Source organism: Triticum urartu, chromosome 2, assembly GCF_003073215.2.
Source record: "Triticum urartu cultivar G1812 chromosome 2, Tu2.1, whole genome shotgun sequence".
NCBI classification, from domain to species: Eukaryota; Viridiplantae; Streptophyta; class Magnoliopsida; order Poales; family Poaceae; genus Triticum; species Triticum urartu.
The window spans coordinates 681,040,231-681,059,727 of NC_053023.1; the positions used below are offsets into that span (position 1 = coordinate 681,040,231).

The 19,497-nt window shown below is 45.0% G+C and overlaps 1 protein-coding gene across 1 annotated transcript; it reads left to right on the forward strand.

The window, feature by feature from the left end:
• Positions 1-344: 344 nt before the first annotated feature.
• On the forward strand, positions 345-9,897 carry LOC125539697. The gene is made up of 3 exons (XM_048703208.1): positions 345-1,892; positions 1,986-2,220; positions 9,353-9,897. Exons 1-3 carry the CDS (start codon positions 435-437, stop codon positions 9,655-9,657), a joined length of 1,998 nt encoding a protein of 665 aa, XP_048559165.1. The 5' UTR covers positions 345-434; the 3' UTR covers positions 9,658-9,897.
• The last annotated feature ends 9,600 nt before the right edge of the window (positions 9,898-19,497 follow it).

Genomic DNA, 19,497 nt, shown 5'->3' on the forward strand with positions numbered 1-19,497 from the left:
CTTGCCATCCGCCCCGGACCGTGCATGTCCCGTTGGGGCTGCTCTTCTTCACATATGGACCAAAGCGTTTGCTGCAGAATTACGTGGTTGGGCCTGGCCCATTACTGCATTGGTGTAAGCGAGCTCGGGCTTTCATGTCCGCTGCAACGATTATCAGGTACTCCCTCCGTTCGGAATTACTTGTCTCGAGATACATCCATATCGAGACAAGTAATTCCGAACGGAGGGGGTAATAAATATGGGCCGGTTATTTCAGGTAAATATGGGCCGTTGGGCCTCACCGATAAAAGGTGCATAGCTGCTATGGAGGAGGAGGAGGAGGCATCGGGACTCTTACCAAGAAAAACAAAAAGGAGGCGATAAAAGAGAGTATTGTGGGGATAGAACGGGGAAAGTAAGGGGATTCATTCTAGGGTTTCTTCATCCCCTCCCAGATGCCTCTCCCAAATCAACCGCGGTCGCCGCCGGCGGCGACCGAGCGCATCTGTAAGCCCTCAAGCTGGGATCCGCGGCTCGAGGTTCAACGTCGGGAGAGATCGGAGCTTCTCAACAAGATCATGGACTCGTATGATCATGTCCAGAAGCGACTCGCCATGGCCACGGCATTCAAAGAGGAGATCTTCGTCGGCGCCGGCCTCTCCTTTGGCCTTCTCGACCCGACCACCAACATCATCTACAACACCCTCACCGCCTCCGACCTCTGCGCTGACGAAATCAAGGCTGTTCAGCACCGGGACATTGCCGAGCGCTCCCTGGACGGCCTTGTCGCCTTCCTCGTCTCCTTCTTCCGCTACCTCGCGGACTGGGAGGCCGTGCGCTACCTGCTCCTCGCCGACGCCGACCTCGTCTACGCGATGCGCCTCATCGTGCATGACCGGTGCCTCTCTTTCTTCAATATCAACTCTGATACCAGCAGGTCCGTTGTCCGCACTGCCCTAATGTGCGCGGCGCGGGCCTCCAAGCACATGGATCCCCACCACCTCGTCCGCACCTGGCTGTCGCCGATTCGCCCTCTGGAAGAAGCTGTGCACGCGATCCAGAATGACATCAATAATTTCACCTATGTATTCGACCCACGGCACCATGCTCGCAAGCGTCCTCGCATGTCAATGCAACCCCTTGATTTTGCTTGGAAGCGTGCATTCGAGCTCCCTCAGTTGCCATCCTCCGTCGTGCCGTATCGACCTTACCAGTCCGTGAAGTTTGCGCTCCTCCAGCGCATCCACGCCTTCTACCTGAAGGCACTTGCCCTGCTTCCGGTGAGTGAGCTCCGGTCTTGCTACCACCACAGCATGCTCAAGGCTGGCCACTGCTATGGCCCCTTCGATCCTGTCGCCAACATCATTATCAACACAATCTGGTATAACTCGGTCTCCCCACCGACCAAAAAACTCAAGCTTGACATGATCAGTACCAATAGTCTGTTACGCATCGAGGCTCGCTCCTTCTATGGCCTTGTTTCTTTCCTCTGCGCTTCCGGCAAGAAACTCTATGAAGCCATGCGCTTCTTGCTTATTTCTGATTGCACTCTGGGCGATATGAACTTTTCGAACCCTTTGGTTGACTTCGGTGATCAAAACAAAATTTGTAATAGCTTCAGGATTGCCGGTGTGGCTGCTTGGCACCCTGACCCTGTCGCTCAAGCAGAGTTTATTTCCTCATGCAAGTATCCGTTCTCAAGTCCGAGGATTAATGCTCCACTCGACTCTGCTGATGTTGACCACATTACCAGAAAGATGTTTCAAGGACTCCCCGCCCCTGGCAGTTTGCTGCGGCGTCACTCTGTTGACATGCCCAAGCTCTGCCGTCGTGTTCAATATAAAATTGACCAATGGATGCACGAGTATACAAGAATCTCAAAGAAAGTCAAAGCAGCGCTTGCCTCATACAGAGTTAGTTCATCTTGAGATTTGTGTGTTTACTTCTAATTATCATCCTGACATGTTGCAGTCATTGATTTGCTCCTTGCCTCTGCCCACCTGCAGGAACCCTTGTATCTTCATGTTATTTGTGGCGTCAACCATAATGTGTCTGGCCCTGAGTACTGTATGGATGGTCACAAACCCGTTTACATATACCAGCATACTCATGTTAATTTTTTGGCAAGTCGAAGAGATGGAAATCCAGAACTCTTCTTTGCTGAACTTAGCAACGACGAGGCAGAGGATGGAGGTGGGAAGGTTTTGTGTTGTCCTGTGAGCTTTCCACAGCCACGACAAGGTATCTTATATTTCTTCATACAGCAAGTAGACTAAACTAACATGGTAACATTTGGACATCTATAAAACCACCTCTAAGGGTCTCTTTTTGAAGTCCTAATGCTCTACTACTAGTGCCAAGATATAAATGTTTTTAAGTAAATTGGAACATATCTCATCCTGCAGTTTGGTACAGTTTGAACATTCGTATGAACCCGCGCTGCTCTCTGGTATTGTGGTCACCTCTAGGTTCTCTTTTTAAGTCCTAATGGTCTTCTTTTAGTAAACACAATTTTCAATTGTCTAAACAACAGAGTTGGATCAGAATAAGGAATAAAAGTCAATTTGTTCGAAATGAGACAAAGAAAAGAGTTTAAAGACGACTCAAATTTTTTGGAAGTGTAAATGTATTCCAAATTTGAAACCAGTACATCAATAGTGTTCCCTCCCAAGCTACCACTGGCAGTGTAAGCACCACTATATTAGTCCTGGTCATCCACATCTGATCTACATTCTAAAGCTCGGATGTTCACAAACTGATGATTACTTTTGCTCGAAGTTGCTATCCAGCAAGCTTCTGAGACATAGGAAAAAAAAGGTCTACTAGGTCTCCTCCTTGCAATAATGAACTACTGAATCTGAAGAAGTCATCTAAGAGCTCAATAAGTAGGCTGAACCAAGTTAAACTTTTGCTTAGATGCATATCCTGCTATGAATTCGATTTATCTGGTAGATAATCATAATAGATCATACCAGTTTTTTGTAAACACACATTCTGGCCCCATCTTGGTACACGTTGTCAGTGAGCATCAAAACTTGTGAGTAATACTTGTCGAAAACTGCTGGTATAGATAGACTAAAGTAGCAGACTTAACTCCATCATTTTGTCTCAACTAACCTGATGATCCAACAGACGTTGTGCATGAGTATTTAAGTACTCAAGATTACGAACATCAATGCTTATCGATGATTCCATGGACACATAACTAGAATGTTTCTTTGTGTTGCTTATCAGTTCAGGTTTTGAGTTGCATACTTCATTTGAAGTAGATTCAATTGCAATATATTGCTGTGTAAATCATTCTAAGAAAAAATGGATGATGGTTGCCTGTTGTTAGGAAATTGCACATTTAGGTTCTTAAAGTTCATTCAAGTCGGTCATCAGCCATTTAAGCTAGTACAGGATAGCAATTTATGATGTGGCATGATAATCCTTTTGGTGCCTCGTCTTGTGTTGGAGTGGTAAGATAGTTTGCTGAAAACCCCATCTTTGAACCTGTTGGATTTTGTGGATTTCTCTTCTCTAGCCAGGAAGCTAAGGGGGGAAGCTAGGGATTTCTGGAAGAACCTTATCTCCCGATTCCATTCCTCTTTGTCTCAGTATATACAAACTACATTTACATTTTAACCCTTCTCACTTTACTATTTGCAACTAACTCCTCACAACACTCCCCCTCAAGATGGGGTGAAAATGTCTAAGAGCCCCATCTTGCCACACAACTTAAAGAAGGATACAACACTCACGCCCTTTGTTAATACATCCGCAAGTTGGTCTCCAGTTTTAACAAAATCTACTTGAAGTACTCCCTCATCAAGTTTCTCCTTAATAAAATGTCTATCAATTTCGATATGTTTTGTTCTATCATGCTGAACCGATTGTTGACAATGTTGATTGCGGCTTGATTATCACAATGGAGCCTGAGTGGTCCTCCTTTAAACAACCGAAGTTCAGTTAATAATAATCGAAGCCATAACAACTCACATAGCCCTGAAGCCATGGATCGCAGCTCTGCTTCTGCTGTGGATCTGGCGACAACACTTTGCTTCTTACTCCTCCAACTGACTAAATTTCCTCCCAAGAAGATGCAATAACCTGAAGTGGATCTCCTGTCATCCAAGCACCCAGCCCAATCAGCGTCTGTGTATCCGTCAACTTCTAGATGCCCATGGTTGGAAAGGAGAATTCCTTTTCCAGGACAACCTTTGAGATACCGCAGAATTCTATTTACTGCATCTAGATGACCTGATCGAGGATCATGCATATATTTACTCACGAGGCTTACAGCATATGCAATGTCTGGTCTAGTATGGGATAGATAGATTAAACGTCCCACAAGTCTCTGGTATCTCCCCCTATCAACAGGTTCTCCTGAATTGGCTGTAATACGAAGGTTTGGCTCAATTGGTGTGGCAGCTGGTTTACTTTCAAGCATCCTAGTTTCAGCGAGAAGATCAAGCACATATTTCCTTTGAGAGATATAGATACCTTGAGCTCCATAAGCTACTTCTATTCCCAGGAAGAAGTGGAGGAAGCCAAGGTCTTTGACTTCAAATGACTTCGCCAACATTTTCTTCAAGTTCTTTATCTCCACATCATCATTCCCTGTGATCACAATGTCATCAACATATACGACCAATACGACAGTTTTATTTTCGTGGTGCTTAAAGAAAAGGGTATGGTCAGCATTGCTTTGTCGAAAACCCAAAGTGCAGACTTCCTTGCGAAATCTCCCAAACCAAGCCCTTGGTGACTGTTTAAGTCCATAAAGTGATTTCTTCAATCTACACACTTTACCCATTGTCTCAGGCCCACTGAACCCTGGTGGAATCTCCATATAAACTTCTTCTTTCAAATCTCCATGAAGAAATGCATTCTTCACATCTAGCTGAAACAACTTCCAATTGTTATTTGCTGCCACCGAGATTAAAGCTCTGATGGTGTTCATCTTTGCAACTGGGGCGAAGGTTTCATCATAGTCCACCCCATATGTCTGGCTATAACCTTTCGCCACAAGTCTCGCCTTATATCTATCTACTTTCCCTTCGGGTGTATGTTTTATGGTAAACACCCATTTGCAACCTACCACTTTCTTGTTACAAGGAAGTGGAGTAATTACCCATGTATTATTCTTGTCAAGAGCAGACATCTCCTCAAGCATTGCTGCCCTCCATTTTGGGTTTAATTTTGCCTCCTGCCAGTCCCGTGGTAAGGGTTCTGCAGAATCCAGCGCTGCAATAAAGGACTTGTAAGAAGGACCAACAATGTCATAAGAGACATAGTTGGAGACATTATAAGGATCCAATTTAGAGGGCAATTTTCTGGCACTAGCTCGTGGTTGCTTTCTATAAGCTATTGGGACATCAAGGTCGTCATATTGAGAAGAGATGTTACCACTGTCCAAGGAAGGTCCAGTATCACTAGTTTGAACTTGAGTATTATCTTGTTGGTCAGCCTCCTTCTCTTGCTCACCATGTTGTCCATAAGCCTCAGGCTCAGGTTCCAACACTTGCATCCTTTCCTCCTCAATACGACGTCTTCGTGTATACACCTGAATCTCCCTTTCCTCATTTGGTTTTGGCCACCGGAATGCTTCACTTGATGTATCATACTGCTGCTCATGTCTTCGTTCTTGCTCTGTTTCCACTGGAATTACCCCAATTATCATCTTTCTTGATGTTGCATCATCTTCGTCTTCCTTATCTCCCCCTGTCTCACAATCTGCATCTAAATTTTCATTTTCATTAGCAAACAAATCAGGGAAGACATCGGTTAAATCCGTCGGTTCACCATAGAATGGTTCCTGCTCCCTAAATACCACATCCATACTCACAAACATTCTCCTTTCAGATGGACACCAACATTTATATCCCTTCTGCTTACCAGAGTACCCCACGAATACACACTTTAACGCCTTTGGATCTAGCTTGCCAACAGATGGTCTATAATCCTTCACAAAACAAACACACCCAAAGACCTTAGGTGGAACCACATATTTTGTTTCACCCGTTAGACACTCTAACGGTGTTTTATAACCAAGTACCCTGGATGGAATTCTATTCATCAAGTAAGCAGCTGTCATTACAGCTTCACCCCACAAAAACTTAGGAACATTCATAGATATCATTATGCAACGAGTGATTTCCAGAAGATGTCTATTCTTCCTTTCTGCCAAACCATTCTGCTCTGAAGTACCTGGACAAGTTGTGTGATGAATAATCCCAAAACTGGATAAGTACTCATCAAATTCCTTGTTCACATACTCCGTGCCATTATCAGTGCGAAATGTTTTCACACAAGCATTATATTGCGTTCTGATCATATTATGAAAATCAACAAAGCATTCAAACACATCGTTCTTGTTCTTCAACACATAAACCCAAGTCACTCTAGTACAACAGTCAATAAAGGTAACAAACGAGCGATATCCATTTAAAGATGGAACTCCACTAGGACCCCACACATCAGAATGTATAACTTGAAGTGGTGTGTCACTTCTATTATCAGACGATGTATAGGAGCTACGTGTTTGTTTACCATATTGACAAGCGTCACATACTAGACTCCCCTGGTTAACTTTACTATAAAGAGTAGGATAAAGCCTACCAAGGGTGACAAAAGACATATGTCCTAGCCTGCGGTGGTGAAGAAGGAATTCGTCAAGTGGTGTAAGGGACGCAACAGCTGCAACCACAGGTGGCACATTATTATCCAGATAATACAGTCCATCATGCATGATCCCCGTCCCAAGTCTTCTTCCAGTCCCAAGTTCCTGAAACAAGCACCATGATGGAAAGAAGATAGCAACACAATTAAGTTCATTTGTGATGCAACTGATGGATAGCAGATTTATTGGGAACGAGGGAACATGCAAAACAGATGACAAAGACATATCAGTGCTACACATAATTGTCCCTGATCCCATAATGGTTTGGGAGGAGCCATCAGCTAATTTAACGGTTTGTTTATTTAAATCAGGAGTATAGTCAATAAAATTTCTGTAGGAACCAGCCATATGTCTAGATGCACCTGAATCTAATAACCATGGTGCATCAATGGACTTATCTATCACAGTGTGAGAGTTGTTACCACCAAAATTTGCTAAGGCTGCAGAGGTAGGCGCTTCAACAGTTGGCTTGTCACCTAGAGAAAGCCCCTTAAATTGACACCACTTCTCCCAATCCTCAGCAGTCATCTCAACACTCATAGTTTGGGTGGTATTTTCAGTGATCACCGACGTGTTTGCTTTAGCAGCAGGGCGTGTACCTCGCCCACGGTAGCCTCGTCCTTCAAGCCCACGGCCACAGCCTCTTCCACGCCAGTCCTGCCCTCTTCCTCTGCCGCCTCCCATTAACTCAGGGCATGAAAACTTCAAATGTCCTGGCTGACCGCACTCGAAGCATTTCTTCTCAGTTGTATTTGATCCCGACCTTTGATAATTTCCACCCTCTGCTGCATAGAGTGCTGATCGCCGCTGCATGATACCTTGCATCACTGACCCGGCTGCCTCTAATTTCAACCTGGTTTCGTCACTAATGATAGCTGATATTGCCTGCTCCAGTGTAGGAAGCTTTCCGCTACCATACAGTGCAGCCCTCCTGTTTTCATACTTAGAATGAAGTCCATTTAGGAAGTCCCTCACACGTCTCTTTTCCGTCCACTTGTTAAATTTCTCAATACACTTTCCACACTCCATATCAATTGGATCAAAGTAATCAATCTCACTCCACAATCTCTTCAACTCAGACACATAATCCACAACTGATTTGTCACCCTGACTCAACCCCTGCAGCTCCTTCTGAATTTTACAAGCAAGCATCTCATTACCGACTCCAGAATATGTACCTTTCAGTAGCCGCCAAATTTCTGACGCCTCCTTAATCCTTTCCACCTGCTTAGCAATTTGAGGTGAGACTGAGGTGAGCCTGACCTCAGCAGCCATGCTCTCACCAATGCGTTGGTCATCTTCCACTTCTGGCCTTCCTTGGAGTTCTCGTCAGCTGGTTTTTCAATTGCCCCATGTATATAGCCCTCTAGACTTCTTGAGACAAGAATTGTCTCTGCGTGCTCTGCCCAACTTGCATAGGTTTCAGACCCATCTAACTTCACCAGGGGCATCTGCAATGGATGAACCTCCTCCTTGACCTCTGCTTCTGGTTTTGAACTCCCTCCTTGCTTGCTCATAGCCTCGAACAACAATCTGTATTTCTCATCCATGGCTTGCAACACCGCTGCAAGCTCCCCTGCCGTGACTCCCGATGGAGCGGCATCCTTGTCACCCATCGTTGCAAACCTCTCCTTGATGTGCTGCTCTGACCTGGTCTTCAGCAGCCCAGAAATCCTCTTGCTTCAGGACCAAGCACACTTGTGACCTTTGGTGCTTCTTTCTCTGTTGCAACACAACAGCAGCTCCTGCCTCCTTCTGGACACAAATCTTGCCCAGCAACACCACGCAACCACCTCCAGGGAACACTCTCCTACACCTCTGCTTGGCACCTCCAGCCTGCTTCCACACCTACAGTTCTGCTCGCCTCCAAATCAGTGGCTCTCCACCAACTGCTGCCCCAACCGTACACAATCCGTGCGCTAGCTCTCTGCCGGCGACACCCTTGCCGAGGCTTCCGATTTCGAGCAGCCTGCACAAGGCTACAAGCAGGAGCACCACTCCCAGGTCGCACAGCCACCAGCTTCAACTCCAACCCGCTGAACCGCCTCACACCCTGGCCGCAGCTCCTTCTTCTATTCGCTCCAGTCCACCACCAGAAGCACTCCTATTCTCTCTTCGACAACAGCAAGGAGCGCCACCATTCCCTTGGTCGCCGGCGGCGGCTACAGCACCTGCTCTGACACCATGTTGTTGGATTTTGTGGATTTCTCTTCTCTAGCCAGGAAGCTAAGGGGGGAAGCTAGGGATTTCTGGAAGAACCTTATCTCCCGATTCATTCCTCTTTGTCTCAGTATATACAAACTACATTTACATTTTAACCCTTCTCACTTTACTATTTGCAACTAACTCCTCACAACAGAACCCCATATAGCAGGGAGCCCTATGTCAGCTACTGCACTATCACTGAGTACTTCTATGCATTGCAGACTTGTTCTTAGTCAGATATCAGCAGGGGTAATCCCACCTTGATGTTTGCATGATCAGCCAATTTCTCGCAGTTAGTGATTAATAGGAAATGTTTAGGGCATAAAGTTATGCAGAAGTGTCTGAGTTCCACAAAAATAAACACTATCTATGCATGCATAGATAGTTGGGAAACTGAGTTACTCCTCAGAAATTTCATTTTGCAATTACTTGTTTTTACTGCCGATAGGTTATGCTAAAGTCTTTGATGGGTTCTAATCTTGCTATCTTGTTTGTGTGCTTCAGAAGAAATCCGCTGTCTGTACTGTGATTATGAAGGTACTAAAATTGTGCACCCGGCTATGGAGGAATTCCCATTCAAAGGGCGTGACTCAGAGTTTCAGAAGATGGTGTGTGGAATAGATCCCTACGAAGATGAACCCTGTCCAGGCGTTTCGCAGTTCTACACCAACTGCACTATCATCAGGACCTCGTCCACGGCATTAGATTGTGTGGGACATTTGGGAGTAGATGACTGGATCTATACCGACTTTGATGACGACAGTGATGAGGAAGATGACAGTGATGATTATAGTTGTGAATCCGAGTGAGGTGGGTTTGGCTAGCGTTACTAACAAGCAGTTAGTTTCCAACTTTGCTGTACGGCAAATCAAGGTATTGCAAAGTCTGAGGTCCTACCCGTTAGTTTTCTGCTTTGCTGTAGCCGAAGTTATGATATTTCGGAAGTCATAGCCCCTCCTACCTGTTTGTGTATTGGATCATTCGCATGTGTTGGGAGTATTCTGACTCCACAGCAATATTACATCGTCACTAGAAGGCAGTGGTGCTCCGATGTGCCTCCATCTACATGCTCTTTTTTTATAACTGATCTGCATGCTAATTTTAATTCAGCTACCTTACAGTGAGAAAAAAGGGGGGAAAGTATTTTTCACCGCCAAATGTATGTAGGTGGACAAATAATTCCCTAAAGTCGAATTTGCTATTAATTTTCACCCTCGTCACATTTTTAAAACAAGGTAAATCACCGCCTCAGGTGGTTTTTGAGTGGTATTGGTATTATATTAAGAGGTAAATACACTAGGGGTGCCTCAACTTGTTCTGCACGGTCAGTTTAGTGCCTAAAGTTGCAAAATACACGAAATTGATGCTTAAACTAGTCCAGTTGTGCAAATACGGTGCCACCTTCTGTATCTGGGCGTATGCTCTGCCCATGTGACATGACAACCCCACATGCTAGTGGCAGAGAGCGGGGAACGTGCTGGGTGGCCTGCGCTTGAGATTGTTTTTGCAGGAAACCTCTCATATTTAATTTAATCACGTAGGGAAAACCTATGTCAGTATAAGTATATGACAGACACAAACTAAAGGAAACGTGTGAGTCCACGCCAAACTCTGTTGAATAGGCAATCATGAAGTCGAACTGTACATATAGCGTTGTTATGCAAAAGGTAATTCCTCTATAAAAATATAAAGGGGGCGCTTGCCTATGTGGTCTCGTTTTTTTTGTAACTTTGCAACACGGGCATATTGTGCCCGTTTTTTGAACTTCAAAGAAACGGATTTTTACAGCGCAAAAAATTCCAAATTTTTTATATGTGCACATATAGAAGTGTAATACATCGTGTGAACTTTCATCAAAATCTGTGCTTGTATGTGAGAGATAAGAAAAAGACAAATACATGCAAAAATCAGCTCTTTTTTTCGCCGGATTTTTGTCTTTATTGCAGAGTATAATATAACATCATTTCAGACGAAATTTGACAGTCACTTATAGCACATGCATATGTTTTTGTCAAATAAATAAATAAATGGTAACTTTTAAGTGACGGTTTTTTACCCTTTCAAAAAAAAGTGCTCAGTGGCCACCGTGCTCCAAAAATCCGTTGCGGTCGCTATGTACCTCTTCAAGCGATTTTGTTTCCATATGGCGCTCGTATAGGTCTACACACGTTTTATTTTTACTTTTTCAAGTTTGTGGTTATAATTTTTTTACTATTTTAAAAAATAAATGTTCGAAAAAAGTACAAACTGCCATAAACTTAGAAGAAAGTTTTAGTGCATTTAAAAAATGTTCAACATGTTTTGGGAAAAGTTTTCACATGTATTAACAAATTATAAGTGTTTTTGAAAAATATTTGCCATGCATTAAAAATGACAATGTGTATTTTACAAAAGGCTCAACATGTTTTTAGAAAATGTTCAACGCTTATTAAAATTGTTTTGAATATCCTTATATTTCTACAAACATGGTTGACATGTTTGGATACATTGTATAATTTAATATTATTAGAAAATAATTTTTAATACATGTTGAATAGTTTACAAAATACAAAGTTGTCAAATTTTTAATAATTGGGTATTCTAGAAATAGAGTGAAGATACACAATAATTGTGTGTGCTTCTGGTGCAGAATGAAGATATATGAATTTACACAATAGTATTTAATATGGGTTCAACTATTTAGATCAACATAAAATTCTGAAAAAGTTCATTTTACCTCTTCAAAGTACACACAAAAAGAAGAAAACAGATTTGAAATTACGAAGTAATTTAATATTGGTAATTATTGTATTTTTATATGGGAAAAATTGTGTGTCATAAAACTAAACATGAACTTGGAAAAAATAAAAAATAAACAGTGGTAATAAATAAAAAATAAATGATGGATAAACGCGTCAATCAGTCTACAATAGCTTTATTGCTAACATTCTTATGGAAAGCAAAGTTCAGCTGCATGGCTAGATCGTGCCGGTAGTTTACCAGGAGGTGCCTCGTTCGAAACTCCTCTGTGTTTTTTTTTCATTTTACTTCTATCTAGCATACCCTATACTTCAAGACTTTCCTGCGTGATTAAATAAAATTCGAGTTTGGTTTTTGTAAAATAATTCCTCACGAGCGGGCACATGGGCCACTGCCGCACTAGCACTCCATGCGGACAGCACATACGTTGGAATACGGATGAAGGCACCGTATTTGTACGATCGGACAAGTTTGAGCATCAGTTTCATGTATTTTACAACTTTAGGCATCAAACTGACCGCACAGGACAAATTTAGGCACCTCCGATGTATTTAACTCTTTATATTATACAATTTGTATAACATGGTGCTACAATCATTTATACTTGCCGAAAACAAGAGGCTGCAAAAAATTGTAAACCATCAAAAAAATTTAAATACACACTCAAAGAATCCTGGGCCCGCCCCTGGCCCTCTCCCTTTAAGATCTACTCCCTCCCGTCCTATAAGAGCATCTCTAACAACAACCCTATGATAAAAGCATGGGCGGATTTAACAGCTGCCCAATAGCAAAAAAAATGCAAAGAAAAGAAAAAAATGGAGACTACAAAGGCTGTGATGTCGGGCCCAGCGTGCAGCAAATATGCGGTAGTCGGGCGGCTACTACAAAGGCTGTGATGTCTACTACACAACCTTTTTCTTGTAGACTCGTGTTGGGCCTCCAAGCGCAGAGTTTTGTAGGACAGTAGCAAATTTCCCTCGAGTGGATGGCCTAAGGTTTATCAATTCGTGGGAGGCGTGGGATGAAGATGGTCTCTCTCAAACAACCCTGCAACCAAATAACAAAGAGTCTCTTGTGTCCCCAACACACCCAATACAACGGTAAATTGTATAGGTGCACTAGTTCGGCGAAGAGATGGTGATACAAGTGTAATATGGATGGTAGATATAGGTTTTTGTAATCTGGAAATATAAAAATAGCAAGGTAACTAGTAACAAAAGTGAGCGAAAACGGTATTGCAATGCTTGAAAACAAGGCCTAGGGTTCATACTTTCACTAGTGCAAGTTCTCTCAACAATGATAACATAATTAGATCATATGGCAATCCCTCAATGTGCGACAAAAGTCACTCCAAAGTTCCTATCGCGGAGAATATAAGATGAAATTGCTTGTAGGGTACGAAACCATCTCAAAGTTATTTTTTCCGATCAATCCGTTGGCTATTCATATAAGTGTCACAAACAACCCTAGAGTTCGTAGTAAAATAACACCATATGACACACATCAATCAACCCTAATGTCACCACAAGTATCCGTGGGTCAATTATCCGATATGCATCAAACAACTTCAGATTCTTAATATTCAATCCAACATAAAGAACCTCAAAGAATGCCCCAAGATTTCTACCGGAAAAACAAGGACGAAAATGTGCATCAACCCCTATGCATAGATTATCCCAATGTCATCTCGGGAATCCACGAGTTGAATGCCAAAACATACATCAAGTGAATCAATAGAATACCCCATTGTCACCACGGGTATTCCACACAAGACATACATCAAGTGTTCTCAAATCCTAATCAATCCGACAATAGTGAAAGCTCAAAGGTAAAACTCAATTCATCACAAGAAGGTAGAGGGGGAGAAACACCATATAATTCAACTATAGTAGCAAAGCTCGCGGTACATCAAGATCATGCCAAATCAAGAATACGAGAGAGAGAGAGAGAGAGATCAAACACATAGCTACTGGTACATGCCCTCAGGCCCGAAGGTGAACTACTCCCTCCTCGTCATGGAGACCACCGGGATGATGAAAATGGCCATCGGTGATGGTTTCCCCCTCCGGCAAGGTGCCGGAACGGGCTCCCAATTGGTTTTTCATGTCTACAGAGGCTTGCGGCGGCGAAACTCCCGATCTAGGTTTATTTCTAGGGGTTTCTATATTTATAGGAATTTTTGGCGTCGGGAACAAGTCAGGGGGGGTCCATGAGACGACGACAAGGTAGGGGCGCGCCCTAGGGGGGCGCCCTCCACCCTTGTGGATGCCTCGTGGCTCTTCTGGCCCAGCTCTTTTGCTTCGGGGGCTTCTTCTGGTCCATAAAAAATCACCGTAAATTTTCAGCTTATTTGGACTCCGTTAGATATTTCTTTTCCGCGAAACTCAAAAATAAGGAAAAAACAAAAACTTGCACAGGGCTCTAGGTTAATAAGTTAGTCCCAAAAATCATATAAAATAGCATATAAATGCATATAAAACATACAAGATAGATAATATAATAGCATGTAACAATCAAAAATTATCGATACGTTGGAGACGTATCAGACCCCCGTTTCACTCCCGCGCCCAGGAAAAAAATCACTGGATCCGCGCGCCTGCTGCCATCGCCACTACAAACCCACCACCATAGACCAACATCGTTGCTGCTCTGCCACTACTTCTCTACCTCGTCTCCCCTCCTCCGTTCGCCCGCGGGTTGTCGCCGCTCTGCCGTTCGCCCCGATTTGGTCTCTGCCCGTGTCGTGACCGCCGCATCAAATTGGTCGTCTATTCACTGTTGATTGGCCACCGTTGTGTCCATGGTTGTTCTGTCATGTCCCCACTCGGTGTTCTAGTGGCCGTCAGAGCTGCACAGCTGGGTGCACCACCGTCGCGGCTGTAAGGGCATATTTATCCCTACGGTGTTTTGGTGATTGATGACAATGCATTTGCGGACTAATCGGGTGCTTTGAGTTCTTTCAGATATTCATCCTTCGGCACGAAACGATTATTTCCCCTCGGCGCTCTACTTAAGACGGTGTAGCTTCCTTCGTGACTTTGTTGGTGGACTAAGTTTCGTAGTAGTCACCGTACTATCAAGAGGGGATCTGCTTCGGTATGGTTTGGGTGGAATCAACACGTACACGTTCTTCTCTCACCCACCGTTTCTTTCCGTCTCTCTAGAGCTTCTATTTTCTCCCCTTTGTGTTTTTTCCTGGACCCAGCGGTAGTACCGCGGGCCACAGCGGTAGTACCGCTGAGGCTCACTAAGCGGCAGTACCGCTCCTCGTAGCGGTAGTACCGCTTTATGGCCTCAGCTGCAGCACCGCTGCGGCTCCGTGCTCCTACCGCCTCGACTCGAGTGCGCATTTTCTCGTGTCGGGTTTTACGACACTAGCTGCAGTATAGCGGTAGTACGGCTGAAGCTCAGTAAGCGGTAGTACCGCTCCTCGGAGCGGTAGTACCGCTGGTTGGCCTCAGCCGCAGTACCGTTGTGGCTCCGTGCTCCTACCGCCTCGACTCGAGTGCGCATTTTCTCGTGTCGGGTTTTATGATACTAGCTGCGGTAGTAGTGGCGGTAGTGCTGCTTGTGAGCGGTAGTACCGCCCTGCCTCCGCGGTAGTACCGCTCTGGGTCCCAGCCCCAGCCCCTTCTCTTCTAGAACGGCAGTACCGCTGAGGGGGAGCGGTAGTACCGCTTATGAGCGGTAGTACCGCCCTGCCCCCGCGGTAGTACCGCTCTCTGCGAGGCTGAGTGGGGGGTAACGGTTGGATTGTTCCCCCCACTATAAAAGGGTGTCTTCTTCCCCCCTTTGACCTACCTCTTCCACCATTAAAGCCCCATTATTGCTCCAAGCTCCATTTTCGCCCGATCTCACTCCCTAGCCAACCAAACTTGTTGATTTGCTCGGGAGTGGTTGAGAAGGCCCCGATCTACACTTCCACCGTGAGATTTTTGATTCCCTCACTCATCCTTAGCGGATCTTGTTACTCTTGGGTGTTTGAGCACCCTAGACGGTTGAGGTCACCTCGGAGCCATATTCCATTGTGGTGAAGCTTCGTGGTCTTGTTGGGAGCCTCCGATTAAGTTGTGGAGTTTGCCCCAACCTTGTTTGTAAAGGTTCGGTCGCCGCCTTCAAGGGCACCAATAGTGGAATCACGGCATCTCGCATTGTGTGAGGGCGTGAGGAGAATACGATGGCCCTAGTGGCTTCTTGGGGAGCATTGTGCCTCCACACCGCTCCAACGGAGACGTACTTTCCCTCAAAAGGAAGGAACTTCGGTAACACATCCTCGTCTTCACCGGATCCACTCTTGGTTATCTCTTACCTTTACTTGTGCAAGCTCTTTAGTGTTTGTTCCCTTGCTTGCTTGTGTTCTTGTTGTTGTTGCATCATATAGGTTGTTCACCTAGTTGCACATCTAGACAACCTACTTTGATGCAAAGTTTAATTTGGTAAAGAAAAGCTAAAAATTGGTAGTTGCCTATTCACCCCCCCTCTAGTCAACCATATCGATCCTTTCAATTGGTATCAGAGCCTCGTCTCTTTATTAAGGACTTTACCGTCCAAAGAGTATGGTTGATACCGTAGACGGAGCGGAGGAACACTCCGGTGTGAATCCTATCTCTTCTACGGGCGATGGGGGAACTTCGGTCTCTCGTGAGGAGTTCAATGTAGCCTTGGAGACATTGAAAACCTCCATGACGACCGAAGTTGAAAACATGTTTACTAAATTTCTTGAGGGGCTTAAACTATCCACCGCACCGTTGAAAGTGGGGGATCCCACCAACAAGGTGTCGGATGCTATCCCCGACAAGGGGGAAGCTAGTAGTGAAAAGGCTCCTTCTTCTAGTGGCAAGAATGGCACCAGCATCTTTGCCCATGTGGAACCACCACTTGTGTATGGTGGACCGGTTCCTTCTACTCATTTGAATCATGCCGGTCCTCCTCCTAAGATTGTGAAAAATGAGGATTTTGATTCTTGGGTTTACCTCTTTAAACGTCATTTAAATCATGTGAACACTAACCTTTGGAGAATCATTGAAGAAGGTTTCTACCCACATGATCCAAGCAACTTCACTCCTCGAGAAGCCGCGGACAATCAATTCAATGAGAATGCTCTCTTCATCATTCAAGATGCAATTCCACCCGAAGACCTACCTCATCTTCGTCCCTTCGCCTTGTCCAAAGATGCATGGCATTGTGTCGTGTCTCTCTACCGGGGAAGCGCAAGCATTCAACGCTCCAACTATGAAGTGGTACAAGATGAGGCCGATGAGTTTGCAATGAAGGAAGATGAAGAACCTCGTGAGCTTTATCGGAGAGTCACCAAACTCGCGGTCTCACTACGATATCACGGGAGCAAGGACACAGATGACAATTGGATCAAGCGCAAATTCCTCAAGGCAATGATGCCCTACCACAAGGCCATGTCCTCCGTCATCCGCCAAAGACCGGACTTCCACACTTTGACCTCAAGCGAGGTGTTGGATGAGTTTGTTGCCATGAACATTTTGGACAAGACCGCCGACAATGCGGTGCTCCGTTCTCAACGGGGAAAGAAGCCTAACCTTGCTTTGAAGGCCAAGATCACCGTGGAAGAAGAAGAAGAGGAAGAGGAGGAGAGCAACCCCGAAGATACAAAGTATGCATATCATGAACACATGGCACTTGCTTCAAGGCAATTTTGGAGCAAGAAAAACTCGAGGAACAACTTTAGCAAAAACACCTCGAGTGGCACGAGGGGAAAGCAACGTGTAAGGACTTGCTACAATTGCGGCAACGTGAGTCATTTCGTTGCGGAATGTCCGTATGAGAAGAGGGAAGACAATGGTGGCAAACTCATCCGAAAGGACAAGGCCAAGTCGTTCCCCAACAAGAACGACTTCACCAAGAAGACTCCTCCCAAGGCCTTGGTTGTGCAAGAAGAGTACAATGAGGATGATGACGATGATGAAGATGATGAGTCGGTTACCATGGCCTCCGTCGCCATTGCCACAACGTCACGAGTGTCTCTCTTCGACTCACCTAACGAGAGCATCAACGCCAAGTGCCTCATGGCGAAAGCCACCAACAACGTGTTTGCTTCCGGTGGTGGATCATGGTTGCTCGATAGCGGAGCTACAAATCATATGACCGGAAGCAAGGACTTGGTGGTGGACGTGCACAAGGTTCCATCTATGCCCACCAATGTCGAGTGGGGTGACGCCTCATCTTCTAAGGTATTGGGACTTGGCAAGGTGGTCATCTCTCATGATCTCACGATCGAGAAGGTCATGCTTGTTGAGTCCCTTGCATACAATTTACTTTCCGTTCGTCAACTTGCAATCATGGCTTTGCCACTTTCTTTGATATCGATACCGTGGCCCTCTTGTGGAGCAAGACTCTTAAAGTAGCCTTTGTTGGGCATGTCGAGAACGGTCTATATGTGATTAACTTTTTGGAGCGACCCACTAAGACCGTGACATGCCTAATGGCTAAAGTTGATGTGGGATGGCTTTGGCATCGCCGTTTAGCCCATGTCAATATGAGATCTTTGCAAAGTATCCTAAAGCGGGACCATGTCCGTGGACTAACGAATTTTAGTTTTGCTAAAGATCGTGCTTGCAGTGCCTGTATCAAAGGAAAGCTACATGAGAAGGCTCACCCTCCCATGACTATCATTTATTCAAAGAGGCCTTTGGAGCTCCTTCACATGGATCTCTTTGGGCCTCCATCCTTCGATAGTCTTGGAGGTAGAAAGTATTGCTTGGTGATTGTGGATGACTACTCAAGGTACACGTGGGTGTATTTCTTCAAGAGGAAGAGCGAGACCCAACAAACCGTCATTGACTTTGCCAATGAAGCACAACGTCAACACAATGCAAAGATCTTGACAATAAGAAGTGACAACGGCACCGAGTTCAAGAACTACACCTTGGATGAATTTCTTAGTGATGAGGGAATCAAGCATCAATATTCCGCACCATACACCCCTCAACAAAACGGTGTTGCGGAGAGGAAGAACCGGACGTTGATGGATGCGGCAAGGACCATGATGGCGGAGTTCAAGTCTCCGTACAACTTTTGGGCCGAAGCCATCAACACCGCGTGTCATGCATCAAATCGGCTCTACCTCCGCAAGGGTTTGAACAAGACTCCTTATGAGATACTCACCGGTAACAAGCCCAACCTCAAGTACTTCCGGGTATTCGGGTGTAAGTGTTTCATTCTCAAGAAAGGTGTTCGGTTGTCTAAATTTGAGGCTAGAGCTTATGAGGGCATATTTGTTGGTTATGCTACAAACTCTCATGCTTACCGTGTCCTCAATAAATCCACGGGACTTATTGAGGAGACGTGTAACGTGGAGTTTGATGAGAATAACGGCTCCCAAGTGGAGCAAAGTGGCACTTGTGATGTAGGTGATGAAATTCCTCCTCAAGCCATAAGAAGAATGGGTGTTGGTTTCATCCTACCCATTGAGGAACCCCTTGTGGCCGAAGGAGAAGGACAATGCTCCACTCAAGTGGAGCCATCACCAACCCAAGGCCCACACGCTTCCGAAGAACAAAGTGAAGGCCCTCAACTTCATGAACAAGACCTAGGGCAAGATCATACTCAAGACGGTGTTGACACACCAAGTGATGCTCAAGGTCAAGTTCTCTCCCCCGAGCAAGTTCAAGACCAAGAACAAGTTCATGACGATGCTCAAGATGATCAAGTAACCGCTCCTCAACTCACCACCGAGGAGGAACTAGAGCGTCGTGCCGCCAAAGTTGCTTCCAAGCTCTCCACCAAGGATCATCTCATGACGAATGTGCTTGGAAGCTTAAGAAAGGGGGTAAGCACTCGTAGACAATTAGCAAATTATTGTGAGCATCACGCGTTTGTCTCTTGTGTGGAACCTCACAAGGTCTATGAGGCGCTCGAAGATCCGGATTGGCTCAATG